This window comes from Mercenaria mercenaria, chromosome 10 (genome assembly GCF_021730395.1).
Source record: "Mercenaria mercenaria strain notata chromosome 10, MADL_Memer_1, whole genome shotgun sequence".
Lineage (NCBI taxonomy): Eukaryota > Metazoa > Mollusca > Bivalvia > Venerida > Veneridae > Mercenaria > Mercenaria mercenaria.
The window spans coordinates 33,580,817-33,597,640 of record NC_069370.1 but is presented as its reverse complement, the minus strand read 5'-3'; the positions used below and the strand labels follow the sequence as shown (position 1 = coordinate 33,597,640).

General features: G+C 33.4%; 1 protein-coding gene across 1 annotated transcript; it reads left to right on the top strand.

Annotated features, from left to right (window-relative positions):
- The first annotated feature begins 249 nt into the window (after nucleotides 1–249).
- LOC123559445 (uncharacterized) lies at nucleotides 250–12,508 on the top strand. The gene is made up of 10 exons (XM_053552668.1): nucleotides 250–454; nucleotides 1,055–1,252; nucleotides 1,563–1,684; nucleotides 2,760–2,907; nucleotides 4,238–4,369; nucleotides 4,788–4,997; nucleotides 5,842–5,955; nucleotides 6,507–6,623; nucleotides 11,128–11,224; nucleotides 11,801–12,508. Exons 1-10 carry the CDS (start codon nucleotides 403–405, stop codon nucleotides 12,321–12,323), a joined length of 1,713 nt encoding a protein of 570 aa, XP_053408643.1. The 5' UTR covers nucleotides 250–402; the 3' UTR covers nucleotides 12,324–12,508.
- Nucleotides 12,509–16,824: the final 4,316 nt, after the last annotated feature.

Below are 16,824 nucleotides of genomic sequence, written 5' to 3'. Positions count from 1 at the left end.
CCGAAAAGATGCTGACTGAATGACGAACAGTGCAGATCATGATCAGACTGCACGAATGCGTAAGCTGATCATGATATTCACTAGCCGCAAACGTAGTATCGATAGTGTCCAAGATTTTTAAAGAAACATGCGTTGTAAACTATATATATATATATATATATATTTATAGATATATATATATATATAATTTTATAGATGAGTATTTAGATACGCTGTATGACTTTCGTAGGTGGTGTAAATTAAGTTCAATTAATGTCAAGTACTTGTGTTTAAACAGACACACATTTGTAACAGTGCAAACTGCCACGGATGCGACACGTCCTGTTAGATTTAGCACCATAATTGTACTGTGCATTATTTGTTTAGAATTTTATATCACAGGGAATATAGTTATTGTGCATTATGTCAAAGAATGTGTTGCTACTGAGCCTTTTGTCAATGGTATCGGGTCAAGGTAATTGATATGTTTTCCTACTTGATATCTTTTGGATTTAATTAAAAGACTCGCATTGAAAACCCTAGTACTTGTATTGATATTAATTGCAGCAATGATGTGAATAAATATTACATGGAAAATATCTAATGTGAAACAGATTTGATATTTATAGATTAGATTTGTATTTAAAAATATGGAATAATTCTAACACGGAAATATTGCGCGACTTTATGAGCGTAATAGTATTCCTCGAATTAACGAGTGCATATTTCTCGATGAAAATCTAATTATCTTTTTTGAATTTATGTGTTCTTTAGCGTAAGTTAAATTGAAAATATCATGGTTGAATAGTTTTTGAACCAGACGACACACATGAAACTGACGTCACACGATAATGAAACTTGAACATCGATATTGAAAAATCTGTTGTTTCGAAAAAGATGTCCATCTAAAATGAAACAAGAGAGTTCGATGAACACAGGTATGACTGACGAAAAAATGCGAAGAAGGAATGCAATATCCAGAGCGGTAATGAGTGATTTCTATCGCAAAGTCGTGGTTATACAAAGTAAATATAATTTAATCATATTAATAAAAGGTTTTTCTTATTTGTTAAAGGTACTTTTTATGTGCCGACGACTATGTCATATTGGGCCAATTACGATGAGGAATGTGTACCTGCAACACCAAATGTTGACGCTGCTGTTAGCTATTCTCCAAGTGTTTATGATATTGATAATCCTAGAATAGATCTACCGGATAATGAAGACGTATGGGTAGGATATTATCAGGTAGTGAGAGTATTTGAATATATTGGTAAGTACATGCCAATTATATCGATCTAACTATAAAGTTGTCTGAAAAAGTCAGAGGCAACAACAAACATATATAATGATGCGTCATAAATGAGCCTAAATAATGGTTAGAATTTATAAATATTTTACAATATATAGAAATATATACAATACATTAAAAATCCTTTATTTGAATTTTTTACCAAGCGGAATACAGCGACGGCCGTATTAGCAAAATTTAGTCATGCACGATACCCATGATCCTCCTTAAATTTTGTTTTGTATTTGCTGCTCATATTAATACTGTCTGGTTATATAATTGATGATTGCAGGATGTGTCGAGCATCGTCACTTGTTTAGATTTGACCCGCAGTATGTCAAAATAAAAGGCGATCCAGGACATTGCTTTCCCGGTTGCAACGAAAGCACAATCATCGGCGTGACTAAAACTCGGGTAAAACTTTATTATACCTTTTCAAACAAAACAATTATGATCTAAATTTTTAATACTGGATTAACATACAGTTAGGATTTTTGGAATAATTCAATCTGTTAAATGTGTTTTCAACTGAAGCAAGTATCTTTATTTATTACAAACGTAGAAAGATAAAAAATCATAGACAATACCATATCTTTAGCTGTTTGTACAAACAAATACAAACACAATCAAGTTATTATTTTAGTAAGTAAAAACTTAATTTCCTGCTTAAAATAGCACCATAATGATTAAATTACGTGTGTACAACTGTTAACAGAAAAAAATTGATAAAAACTCACAATGAATTTCGTTTCACTTATTGTATCATTTTCAGCATGAAAATAGTACTTAATGTTATGATCACAGATGTGTGTCTTATTCTTGTAAGCATGAACAACTTAAATAAATGGCCTTCTTTATTTTATATAAAATTGACACATTGATAAAATTGGCTGCAACACACATAAGGTCCCTTTATTAAATGTCTGCATCTCACATTTTCTTGAAGAATATTGTCAATACTGAGTAAAAATCATAGGAAATGTGGGGTCATGTTTGATGCAAGGAAACTATTGTCAGTCAAACACACAAACTGCCAAAAGGCTGAAATGAGATCCCAAATTGTAGGGGTGGTGTATGATGTTAGATTTCATTGCTGTCATTTATCATGAAAATGCTTCCTAAATCTCAAGCATAGCTCTGTAATGTGATTTTAGCAATAAGATTGCAAAGAAAATAAGGACAAAGCTCTAGAGAGCAAATATCTGAGACCTTTTTGAATCCGCCATTATGTGACTAACATTTTTTCGCGCCATTTCTCAGTTTTGAGTCTGCATGCCTGTGTAGGATTTATATAATTATATACATGCATATGGTAAATATTGTAAAGATTGCACCGATTACAATTATCACGTGTTCTAAGTATAAATAGTAAAAAAAGTGATGTACCAACGTCTAATTCCAAATTTTGTAATGCTTTCAGGCTTAGATGAAATGAATTCCTGTGCGTACATGTATACTTCATCTATGGCATGACAGTCTATTATTTCAGTGTTACTGTCTTGGAGATGAATTCAACTTTACAAGAAACTATGAATCAGGATGTATAGTAATATGTAACCGTCCTACTGTCGCATGTGGTCAAGATAGATCACCGGTGAAATACAGCTACATTTCAATATACAAAATCAATCTACATGGTAAGGCAATGCTTTGTGTATTTTACCCCAGCATGAATATTTTCTTACTTTACAGTTGTTACAAGGTATAATATACACTTAAATAATTCATGAATGTATTTCTTCTTTATGAGATATTCCTGTTTTTTTTTGCTGTTTTTGTTTTGGAACCAGGTAACAATAAAAATTCAGTAGCCAGTTTTTATGGACTGGACGATTCGTTCATATAACAGGATTTTTAATGTAAGCCCCTTCAAGATGCGTATTTATTATTGACATAGTACAATTACTTCAAAGAACCAAAAGAACTAAAGTTTTAAAAACGCTTATGTGTCTAAAAGCAATAACGTTTATGGATAAGTGTAGTAATATTCGATATATCAAAAACATGTCAAGAATGTTTAAACACGTCGAAGAGGTATAATTCCACGAGTGAATTATTTTACGTGTCTTTTATGTAAACAGAAATAGGGATGCATTACATGTATTACGCCAATAGTAGGACGAGTTGACGTCAATGTGACCGTGTTTTCAAATATGGATTGAATGCTATTTTGGTGCGTTTATATAGGTATAAACATCACTGGGACTTACGGAAAATGCATGCATTACTCAATGTACCAGTTAAGTGTAATATCCTTCTGTTTTATGACTTCGAATGTGAAATTTATTTACACTTCGCTCCATCATATCTGTCCGAGAAAGATATTCATTGGTTTTGACAAACTGCGCGCAATTTCTAGTAAGGACTGTGCTATTATAGCTAGATATACGTAATCGACATACTCAAGACTTTGTTTTAAGTTTTTCAAAAATATAAAGCATGATTATGCAACCCAGTAGAGACTGAAGAGATACCATGTATTTCTATCGGTTAGATGATAGTAGTTCCTGTTGGCTAAAACTTGCAGAAAAAGGTCCAATCAATAGAACCATTGTAATGAAATGAATTGGTTCGAACTCATTATTCAGAAAATTGCAAAATAAAAGCCATTCGTTATGTTTTGCCTGGACATCTCTGAAACCGTTGGTAGGACCTTAGCCATTCTTTAGAAAAGGAAGGTTTAGTGCAAAAAGCAAGGACGAAAATCCAATTGAAAAATCCACATTCAAAGTACGCGGCCTCTCTAGGATACACGTACATACGTGTACACAGGTAGACTACATTATACATAAGCAATAATGAATGTAATAATAAAAAAAATACTTTGAAATAGCAAGCAGATCAGAAGCATACTATTTATTACTGCTGATTTAACATTCTTAGATTCCATTTAATTTACGGTAATTAAAGTTTTTAATGCAAAATATTGGACGACTAAGTCATGGTTTATTTTTTTTATAAATACAGTTAATGCCAGTTCTATTTCCGTATCGTTAACGTCTTCGGGGGACCAGGATTGCCTACATTTAGACCCATCTGTACCAAAACTGTTCTACTGGAGTACATGCACGTTACGTTTCAAAGCAATGTGTTTCTATGGTGAGTGAAGATTATATTATGTACTAGTAAACATTTGCATAGTTTTAAAATCCATAGTATGTTTTAGTCTATGTATTATCGGTCTATATAACCTTATAATTATTTTATATATTATGTTATATCATCTTTCTTTTTCGCATTATTTGATACCAATCGATCTTCTAACCGACGAAAAAAAGCACGCAGAACTTTAAAACACCTATTCGAAGTTCTTACAGTAGTCCTAATTTGGGGATTTAATGAATATTTAGTATTAATTTATGTTTAAACGTTTCTTTCATTGCTGTGTAGAAAACTGTAACTGTATCTTTACATTGAGTAAACGTAATACGTAGCATAAAATTTAAAATTTGAAAATTTTAACAGCTATTTTTCCAGAGTGATATTATATTATTTTAGTCCTAACTGTTTGTTGTAGAAGGTTCTGTGGGTCGCGTTGAGGATTTTAGCTGCAAAGGCGTGTCAGAATACTGTTCATGGATAGATGCCGCAAATACGTGTTTCTACAAAAGACTTTTCCCAACATTATATTCAAATTCAAAGGATCTTATCAAAGAAACTTCCTCACCGTTATGGACTGGACTTTTCAAAACAAATGTGGTTTACAAATACAATGCAAATATTCCAGGTAAAGATATGTGTTTTACATTAAAAAGTAGCAAAATGTTATAAAAATACCTGTATACTTAAGGATTATTATTATTATTATTATACCAGATTCATTTTTGTACAGCATTCAGTTGCTTGTAGTGTATTGTTCATTATCAGAAATTTCTTTAATGAAATAAATGCAATTTCTAATTCTATATATCTCCAGACGAAGGCAAAAGGTGCATGATCATATAATGATTATCACTTGTAATAAGCCGCCTCTGACCAACATAAAGTATAACATTTCATAAAAATCGACGTGTATTCATTACATTTCGATATGTCATGAAATAAATAAGCTTGATTTGCAGTTTATTTCACTGACATAATTATGACTTATATTATGAATATTATTTCCTTGGCTCTTAGTAAAAACTTAATTTGGAATCAAGTACATACGCTGAGGCGAGACAAAACATACTTTCTTAAATGTTTTAGAAGTGAACATGAAATACAGGTATATTATAACTGTAAACGTCTGTTTAAGTCATATTTAGATAGAAGCCCGTCCGTTTAGTTCAAGAGAGGGAGAGCGCAGATCTACGGATCGGAGGATCTTGTGTTCGATCCCCGTGCGCCGCGTGTGTTCTCCGTGACGATTTGATAAAGTCTTTGTCTGGAATCATTCGTCCTCCGCCTTTGATTCATGTGGAGAAGTTGGCAGTTACTTGCGGATAACAGGTCAGCACTGGAACAGAATCCAGGAACACTGACAAGGTTACCTGCCCGCCGTCATATAACTGAATTACGTTAAACTGAAAAATAACAAGCAAACCTTATTAGATGATTCTTAACAATTATCCATTACCTATAAATTTCAGATGAAAGGAGACACGATAAAAAGCAATTCGGCTATTTGACAAATAAAGGAAACAACAATGTGAAATTAAGGTTTGCAGAGGCCGATTCGATGAAAAGAGTACTTTGCATAAAAGGTACTTTATTTGTGCAAAGTGAAATTTTTATTTAAAGAATACCTTCAAAATTCTACCAACGTTCTTCGCTTTTATATGTCAAGTGAATGAATAACTTGTCAATAAATCATCAAAGGATGTACAGTATATGTACAGAAGAAGCAGAAACACATTTTCTCTTTGATCTCTAGAAATTTATTTTATGTTTATAGGAGTACATTCTTTAATAACACGTGAGTCAAACTAGCCCAAAACAAACTCATATATCTACTGGCACCAATCCTACTTGCAGAAAAGTAGACTTTAATTTGCAAAATATTTAATTTTTGAGGTTTTAGACAGCTTTTGTTATATTTTTTCAACACAAGACGAATAGTGAATGGACATTTCCGCCTACTGTGACATTAGGAAATACGTCTTTTTCCACATTTTAAGGATAACTGAGTCAGCAGCCCTTATATTACATAATTGTTTATTTCTTATTATGGAAACATACAGGTTACATGTAAGTGAATAGTATCTTCTTTAGTGTTTTGTACCTCTTTCATATCACTTATAACTTTCTGCTTCAGACAGAAACAAAATAAAGACGCAAACGACCCATGTAACAAAGAGCGAATCATTTTCAGTAAAAACAACACAGTTGTCAAGTTCTCCTTCTACAACTTTGCTGAACACAAGTAATACAGGTAAATTTGATAAAATTTGAAATCATAATATTCATATATGAATCATATAAATATAAGCTCCATTACCATATACAGAAAATGGCGTTTTTTTACACTTTTAACTCTCTCGCTGCCAACGGAAAATGCAAAACATACCAAAATTACGTCGATGACGTCGAAAACCAATAGAAAATCCTGACGTCAACGGTTACGTTGTTAATTGATTTTTTTGGTTTTGGCTTTTGCATGTGGTAGAATAAAGCTTTTTTTATATTGTAAATGAAACTTTTAGAAAACTGATCATAAGCAAGTAGTTGTATATGCTTAGCAGTTAATAAAGGTGGAAAAAAATAAATAATTCGGTAAATCTAGTTTACTGGATTTTCAACGTGACAATGCTGATTCCGATCTCCCATAAACTATATGGAGAATATTATATAAATTTCCTCTGTTGTTGAATATTCTATTTACTATTCAAGATCACGAAAAGTATTATAACATTTTATAATGATGTTATATATATGACAATTTTAAAAGAAGTGAAAAGCATTATTCGTTGGTAGACAGTATACGATATATTATTTCGCTTCTAAACCGGCTAGCAATACTTGGGGATAAAAATTAAAAGATAACGTTCTGACTAAACGGGTCAATGCTCATAACTGTTAGATTCGAAAGGTTATTAAGCTTTTAGAAACTGCTATTTTTTTATGAATCAAAAGCAAATATGTTGTGGCTGCATAATGATTTACAGAGACATATTGCCTTACTTTACTGCATTACCAAGAATGCACTACTACATTCCAAAACTTTTATTCAAAATATGTCTGCTGCAGCTGTATCCTTTTAGCAAAATAATAAAATATAAATGTATATATGTTTTTCATACTGATTAAATACCACCTTAAGTATTTATTAAGATTATTTATACGTGTGTTCTACATCAATATATATGTCATTTTATCGCTCATACAAGTAATTTACCATAACTTGTGTTCGTTCATATTTTATATTTACGGCATACAATATATGTAAATCTATAGAGTTGACACTCAACACACAACAACTACTTGAATATTGCCATAATAATATCAAAGATGATTTACTTAGCTAAATATATCAAAACAGTGTAGTTACTTTCAACCAAAAATTCTCTGCATTAATTAGATGTGAACAACGAATGAGCCTAGACGTGATACATGATACTGACTCCAATAAAAATCGCCTAATAGTATATTGTTCGTAAGAACCTTTCATTCTTTGATTTCCACTTTTATAACGGTATCCGTCGTTCTGTTAATGGATCCAGTGTTTTGTGTCACCCGTGAGTGGTGGGGGCATATAGATTTGGTCTTGTCCGTGCGTCCGTCCGTCCGAAGTTCGTGACGCATCTAGCTCAAAAAGTATTTGATATAAATAGATGAAACCTTGCAAGAGTCTTTATCATGATATGAACTTGCGCATCTCCTATTTTCGTCTGGCTCCGCCCCCTATTTCCAGAGTTATAGCCTCTGAAATAGTCAAAAATGCACATTTTTACCTTGTGACACGCCTAGCTCAAAAAGTATTTGATATAGATTCATGAAACCTTGCATGAGTCATAATCATGATATGAACTTGTGCACCTCTTATTTTTCATCTGGGTCTGCCCCCTATTTCTAGAGTTATTGTCCCTGAAATAGTAAAAATGGCACATTTTCACCTTGTTACGCGCCTAACTCAAAAAGTATTACATATAAATTGATTGAACATTGCATGAGTCTTTGTCATGATATGAACTTGCGCACCTCTTATTTTTTGTCCGCCTCCGCACACTATTTTTAGAGTTATGGCCCCTGAAATAGTAAAAATGCACATTTTCACCTTGTGACGCACCTAGCTCAAAAAGTATATAACACAAATGGATGAAAACTTGCACGAGTCTTTCTCGTGATATAAACTTGCACACCTTTTTGGCTTGCTCCACCCCCTATTATTAAAGTTATGGCCCCTGAAATAGTAAAAAAATCACATTTTCACCTTATTATGTGCTTAGCTCAAGAAGTATTTGATGTAAATTCATGAAACCTTGCTTGAGTCTTAATCATGATGTGACCTTGCACACCTGGCATTCTTATTGAGAATCTTAGCGCTTATTACAGAGTTATGGCATTTGTAATAGCCAAAATAGTGGATTTTTTGTTTGTGATGCTCATAGCTCATAAAGTTTATGGCCTAGAATAATGAATCCTTTTCATAAAATGTTTGTTGAGGCTATACCCCCTTAAGACTGCAAACATTTGAAATTATTGCCCCTTATTTGTGACAAATGTACCAGTGGGGGCACACCCTGTGTCCTACAGACATATTCTAGTTAAATGAGGCCTCATAAGAATTTTTTTCCATAAAGCCAAATTTCTCCATATTTACAAGATTACAATCCATGATTATGAGAGCATATGTCTAAACATCATGAACATGCAACTTACCGATTTTAAGTATTTTGTTTTTTCCTGTTGAGCTAAGTAGATGGCAGAGGTACTGTAACAATGAAACATATTTTCCATTCAAATGACCTTCCTTCGTCTCGACCAGGATGTCAACCTACAACTTCCTAATTTTAAGTATTTTGGTTTTTCCCTGCTGAGCTAAGTAGATGGCAAAGATGTACTGTAACAATGAAACATATCATTTTTTTTCATGAATGTAGACTGTTTAACTTTATGCGCCGCTTTAATTTTTCTCGTCTGTTGAAATTGTTTCGTGCGCTGAAAATAACATTCAGACTTTTTAAAAATAAAGATAATAATGATAATAATAATACATTTTTGATTGCCTAAAATTATCGGAAAACTTATTTTTATATTTTGTGTAAAAATCATAATGTCATGCACGGGGACGGTGACATCGTCAAGTTATTAACGTATTTAAAGCTGCCTCTGTATTCTTTGAGCTTTGTGAAATAGCAAATTCACTAAATTGTGTACAAAACGCAGTAGTATCAAGAGACATGTCTTACCTTTGATTATAAAACTTGGATTAAGACAGATGTTATATGACCAACATATATTCGATATATTGATTATACTTTTTAAAATTACTTGGTGTGCATGTAACCATACTTTAGGAAGAATTTTGGTCAAATATCAGATCATCGAAAAAATTCATTTATTCGTAATATTTTCAAATAAAACACATTCAATGGAATAGCCACGGAGAAAAAATATAAAATTAAAATTCAGCAAATCCATCTTATTAACGTAAACACTGAAATATCATATTAAATTATGTTTGTAAGGTTTATCTTACGGCAGTTTAATAACGTAAATTCATTTAGTTATGTTGTTTACTAGGCCCTAATTACACGAGTCGTACAAGAGCCGAGTTTAATCCTCAGCCTCGTAAAGTCCACTAGAGCCGAATACAGCTCAGAACAAACCACTGTTATTATTATGCTTAATAAAATATACTGAATTGATTATAGAACACAACAAAGCCCGCCCGATTAGCTCAACAGGGAGAGCACAGATCTACGGGTCGTAGGTTCGTGAGTTCGATTCTCGGGCAAGGCGTATGTTTTCCATGACAATTTGATAAAAGACATTGTGGTGAAATCATCGTCCTCCACCTCTGATTTATGTTGGGTAGTTGGCAGTAACTTGCGGATATCAGGTTTGTACTGGTACAGGATCCAGGAAGACTGGTAAGGTTAACTGCCCGTCGTCATAGAACTGAAATACTACTGGAAAACGGCGTTAAACCAAAAACAAACAAAGAAAGAAAGCGACAGAACTAAATAATGACGGAAACAACGCTGAAACAATATTTTCTATTAGGTAATGATTAACGAAAATACTCCAGGCAGGGCATAATACGGAATCGAATTTCCATCCAGCGCATACGGATTTTGATTTTTGTCAATTCATGTTTTTTATGCAACACACGCCGCATTTTAAGAAACATTTAATTGTTGTAGTGTCATAGTTTTAGTTTCATACATGTTTCAACAAAAATTTAGTATGAATGTTATCTATTTGCGAACCATTTTCTACTTACAAATATTTAAAACATTAAATACTTATCTGCGCACTTCAGCTTCGAACCAATCGCTTTTGACGTTGAGGTTGTATAGACATAAATTCCAAAGTATTAGATCAAAATGATAATGTAACTTCAAATACTAACACAGTCTTGTCAAATATTAACTCGGGCATTGACCCTTGTTTATTGCGCTGCAGGTGCCGCCATATTGCAAAGTCAATGTAAAGTCATTTAGCACTACTGTCTACGGGGGGAAAGAAAGCGGTAATATTATTTATAAAAAAAAAAAAATAAATGAACAAACAAACAAACTAACTTTGTTGAAAGAATGAGAAAAAAGCCTAGAAAATTAATGTACGGTAATCGAAAATGTTTTTGGACGAATTCACTGACACGAATAACTCAGAAACGAAGTAAACGTAATAGGAGGGATAGACTTTAGCCATAGTTGTAAAAACGAGGACACATAACTGCATGCGTTTTTATATTTGCTTTGTTTATTCAGGTTCGAGTGTTACAGTCAGCACCATAATAGCAGTCATTAGTATAGTTGTTGTGGCCGTTATTATTGCTGTGTTTGCAGTATTGCTGGTGAAAAAGCGGTATTTATTTGTATTTCAGCTGTAGAAGGATAAAATATTTTTATAGTAATATTCTGATAACGGCAATTTAAAGTATTAAGTATATATACATATAAATCATATTTTTACCATAAACATGTGAAAAGAAATAGATAATATACGCACCTACTCTCCTTATAACATCAATTACTCTCTTACATGTAACTACATTTTAAAGACTGTGTTGACGTTGACCTGTTATTGCCAAGGTGTGCTATGAGTACATGCATTTTGTTATCATATTATCTCGGTAGCCACATGTCAAGGGATAATTCTTTGCTTGCAACTACTTATCATCAGATAAAGAACTGTTTATCTTGCCTAAATTAGTAAAATAATGCCTGAACATTTGCATGAAAGAAGACACTTCATGTTCGTAGCAGTAAAAACTTCATTGCTTCTAAAGGGGCAACATTTTATTATAAATCCTAAACACATTCCTTATTGCGTTATTTTTAAATAACATTAAACGAGGACAGCTTTTTGAATTTGTTTCACGTGTCATTTTAATGGTAAGGTTGATACTAAAACAATAGTTTATTATTACTATCATTTTAGGCATCAGACAACAAAAGAAGACAATGACACAGGAGAAGCCAGTGAAGAAATCGGAATACAAAATCCACAAAGGATTGTTTATGAGTCTTTGGGAGAAAGGCATGATGGGGAACACAGCTATGGAACAGTAAATATACAAAATAGTGCTTATGAGTCATTGGGTGAAAGACATGATGAGGACCACAGCTATGGAAAACCAAATACACAAAGGAGTGCGTATGAGTCATTTGGTGAAAGACATGATGAAGAACACAGCTATGGAACACCAAATAAACATAGGAGTGCTTATGAGTCATTGGGTGATAGACATGGTGAAGAACACAGCTATGGAGCATCTGCCCAAGCAACAAGCGGATTTTATGAGCCATTAGAAGAAGAAAGAGTGGACACACACAACTATGAAATAGCTAAACAGCCCAGAGAATTAGCATATGACTCACAAAGAGGTAAAATAAAGGAAACACACTGCGATGAAACATCACACCAAACAGCTAAAGTTGAAACGTATGAATGGGTTGAGTAAACGTACAAATGTACGCATGAATGGAATGCAATACACTAATATACAATATATATTAAGTTAAAGCAACTGTGTATAGATATCTCTGAAAAACACTTTTTTAAATTGTTTCTCATGAAGAGATGGAACAGTCGGAATATTTTGTATGTATTTGATGTATTAATAACATATTACATATGCAAAGGTAACATTTGACCCCCTTTATATTTCAATTTCTGTTGTAGTTATTGTTTCATTGTTGTTTATAATAAGATTTAGATTATTTATGATTGGCTTGGGATAATTACTGTCATAGCTGCATCCTAGAATCAAAAATATTATATATAATTGTGAAAGAGAACCAACCAATTATTAGAGGCAGTACTCGTAAAATACTTTGTACGAATTTAAACAAATCAGAAATAACTTGTTTACTGCTATAAAACACAGCGTGCTTCTTTCGGTAGCACAACAGTACTAGGGTAAACATAGGTAGACTAATAATAGTACTTTGTCCTAATACCTTGATAAAAAAAGTTACCGCAGCTACACTGCCGATACGGATGAATTTTCTGAAAGAAGACATTACAATTTTGCCTCTTAATAGACGAAAGAAGAGTGCCAGTATTGTAACAAGGTCCAGCGCAATGAAGTATACCCTTACGGGGTAGACGAATGCTACAGACATCGGAAAACTAAGATAAACACAGGCAACTAACACAGAAATTGAAACTATTGGCATTGAAACGAATCATTTGCTTCTATCAAATGATGCCTGACAGTATGCAAAAGACAGGTAGAATATGCTGTGTCTGCTTTCATATTAATGAGGGAGCATGGAATGCGCCTTTCATGTTGTTGGTTACTTCGATTTATGTAAAGATAATTGATATAGCTCTCCTGTATACTTGCGAGATGAAAGTGATATATGTCTTTAAACATGTATGGGAGTTAATAGAAACGTAAATGAACTGCTTTTAACAAAAAAACAATTCATTGTTTTTTTTTTGGTATAATATGCTGTTACTAATGTAATTTTAATTATTCATTTATACTATTTTAAAGTTATAAAGAAAATTCTTACTTATTTTGACTATACACTGGAAGAGAGCGATTTTAAACATGATTTTAAACGTAAATGCAAATATGCTGGTATTGGCAGAACCATGATGAAAAAGACATTTTTTTCTCATTTTTTTGCTTATTCATTGTATATTATGTTGTTGCCGTGCATCTTAAATTATGTATTTATAATACACGTATCTACTATTTTATCTATACACTTATCAAACTTTATAACCATACAGTTTCAAGTCACAGGTATTCAGTTCAAGTTATGCATTCTTTATATGTTTCTATAAATAGTGATTTTAAGGGATTGTCATTCTAAGTATTTTAGCGGGATCGATGCTGTTTAGCTCCTAGCAATGTAGAGTTTATTGGAAAAAAAACATGAGTTCATTTTCCTAGTTATTCGCAACACCTCACACTTATTTAGGTTGAATTGCATGGACCAGACCCGTTCCTACCATTAAAGAGCAAGTCTATCGTTTTGTGACGTTTTGCGGTGTTGTGACGATTTAACTGTCAGATATACTTTTGTTTCATCTGTGAGAAGTCTGTTTCCTCGTTTTATGGAGGCAGTTATGTCATTAATGTAGGAGAGAAGAAACAAGCGCTAAGAACATAGCCTTTGGACAGATTGGGCAGGTCTAAGACTATCTAAAGTGCAGCCATCTACTACAACCCTTAATCCGTCGTGATGTCAGAGGATGGACTTCTGGCTGTTCAAGTTTGTTACTAGTTAATAGTTTATTACGATCAGTCTTGTCAAACGCTTGCTTAAAGGCCTCAACAGTGTTTTGTTCTTGTGCGAAAATTGCAGTATTTCAGTGTAAACTTACTGAGAACTTTTAATTTACCTCCCTTTTATATGAAATCAACTTGAAGAGTTTACTTCTGAAGTCTGCACTGTTTTCAAATACTTCTATATTTTGAAATCAGCTTTTTAGGAGGGAGATGTTTTCATCATCAGAATGTTAAAAAGTTGAATAAATTTATTTCAGTACCTTTAATTTTTTTAAAATATGTTTTTGAATGTAAGATGAACTTTTATCAATTTTGCCTAGTATTTTTTCATCTATCTGTTCTTTTTTGTTTTGATTCAGATATGAATGTTTTAGGTACATGTATGTGTATTATTACTGTATTGATGTACGTTTGATTCATAAATAAACATATCTCTCTATCTAATTCATATTGCTATCTCTAAGACTTGTTACCCGCAATCATTGATTCAAATCATTGTATTGCTGTTATAACATGGGTTTGTTGATGTACAGTGTTCAAGCGGAATAAATGATGGATTTCTTTTCAGTACAAATAAACAGACAGAATGAAAACGGCATGGCATATCTCAGTGCCTTGTTAAAACACGAGGAAGAAAATCCAACTGGGAAAGCCACGTACCTAAAACACAGCCTCTCCTAACGCAAACCTAGCAGGCGAACGCGCACACAACCGATACTGCCTCACACAAAGAAAACACACCAGGGCAAAACGAAAAAATCAATGGAACACAGTGGGGCACCGCCTTTGAATGGTCAGTGGCAAAACCATCACTGGGAGCTTAAATCGGTTTATGGTGTATCTAACCTTACTCGTACCCCCACCATGTACCAAAGTCACAGGACAGTGTTAAGATATCCCCTCTTTGCTGAAGTTAGCAAAGAGACAAAAGGAGCCGTGGAAATTTAAATTTACCCTTTGTAAATGCCTTGGAATTAATCATGTTAATACACTGTGACATATAACCAATAGTAGAATATTTTTTTTATCAAATATGACATGTGGAAGATCTGTAAAACGATCATTTTAACACTCAATCTTGTTTACATGCAATTTTAGAACAAGTGTTTTAGTACTAGTATCTACTAGATACCTATAAACCAAGATTGAACTTAACACAAAAAGTAATCTAGTGCTCCGCTGAGTTACACGGCATAACTACGTTTCAAGACGGATGGGCGGCTAAAACAATCTAGAAACCATGGTTGCACGTAGAAAACACAAACAAAAGTGTAGTGCTACGCTGAGCTTACACTGAATAACCACGTTTAAAGACGAATTGACAGTCAAAATGTCCATAAACCAAGCACGAACGTTGGAAACAGAAACAGTATTGACGGTCTTCATTGTTACACAAAATAACCACGTTACTAGACAGATCGGCGGTTCAAATACCTAAAATGCCAATTTAAAAGCTGAACTTAGAGGACACCAATAGTAAAGCAGTTTTCTGTTGACCTTCACGAAATTACCACGTTTTTAGACAGATGGGCGGTCCCTGTATCTTATAAACAAAAGCTCGTAGAACACGAAATTCCCCCTTGACGTATTCATTAACTGCGCAAGGAACAGAATTCATTTAGTGACTGTGCAATGGACTTTTGATCAATTGACCTCAAATCAATAATTATGGGTCAATTACCAGTGGTAAGTTATCTCCGTATCAAAAGTGATCTTAGACCAAATCATTCTCTAGATACATGGCAAAAAAGTTCAACTTTTCTGGGTCAATGTGACCTTGACATTTGATTTACTGATATCAAAATCAATAGGTGTCATCTGATGGTTATGATAACCTCCCTATTAAGTTTCATGATCCTAGGCCAAAGCGTTCTCAAGTTATCGTCCGGAAACGAATTAACTTTTCCGGGTCACTGACTTTGACCTTTGACCTACTGATCTCAAAATCAATAGAGGTCATTTGCTAATCATGATCCTAGGCCCAAGGGTTCTTGAGTTATCATCTGGAAATCGATTGGTCTATGGACCGACCGACATACCGACCAACAGACCGACCGGCAGACAGACCGACCGACAGAATTATCGACATCTGCAAAACAATATACCCCTCCTTCTTCGAATGGGGGCATAACCAGAATTGAACTGGTAGACTAGTTCTCCGTCGAAGGAACTACGTTTCAAATGACAAGTCACGGAAAGGCGGACTTGACAACATCATAATATCCAAAAGCCAAAGCTGAAATTCACAACCTAAAGGCAATTCGAGGTGGAGAAGTTGCCGTTAAACAAACTCTAACAAGAGACCAAAGCCCAATGCGATTTAAACAATGACATAAACATGTTTCCTTATGGATGTAGGATCAATATTTTCTACAGTTAAGCCTTCTTTTATATTCTATGAGCTTGAACAACATTAGTTTCTAAGACAGTCATGAACAGAAAAGGTACAGGTAACCGCGCTCGTTTTTATTTAAGAGGGCATTTTATTTAACCGTTTAAGCATTTCTGAAATTAAGTAAAATTGAAAAATATAGTATTCAACTTAATGTTATAGGGATTTCAGGTATTACAGGTTACTATGAATACAGGGTGTTATCAGTATAATATAAGCATAAATGTCACAAACTAATCTCTTTCATTTTTACATGGTGACATAATTACCCCAATCCACTTTTTAAATCTATAGAAAAAATCTGTAGTTAAGATTTTAAAAATA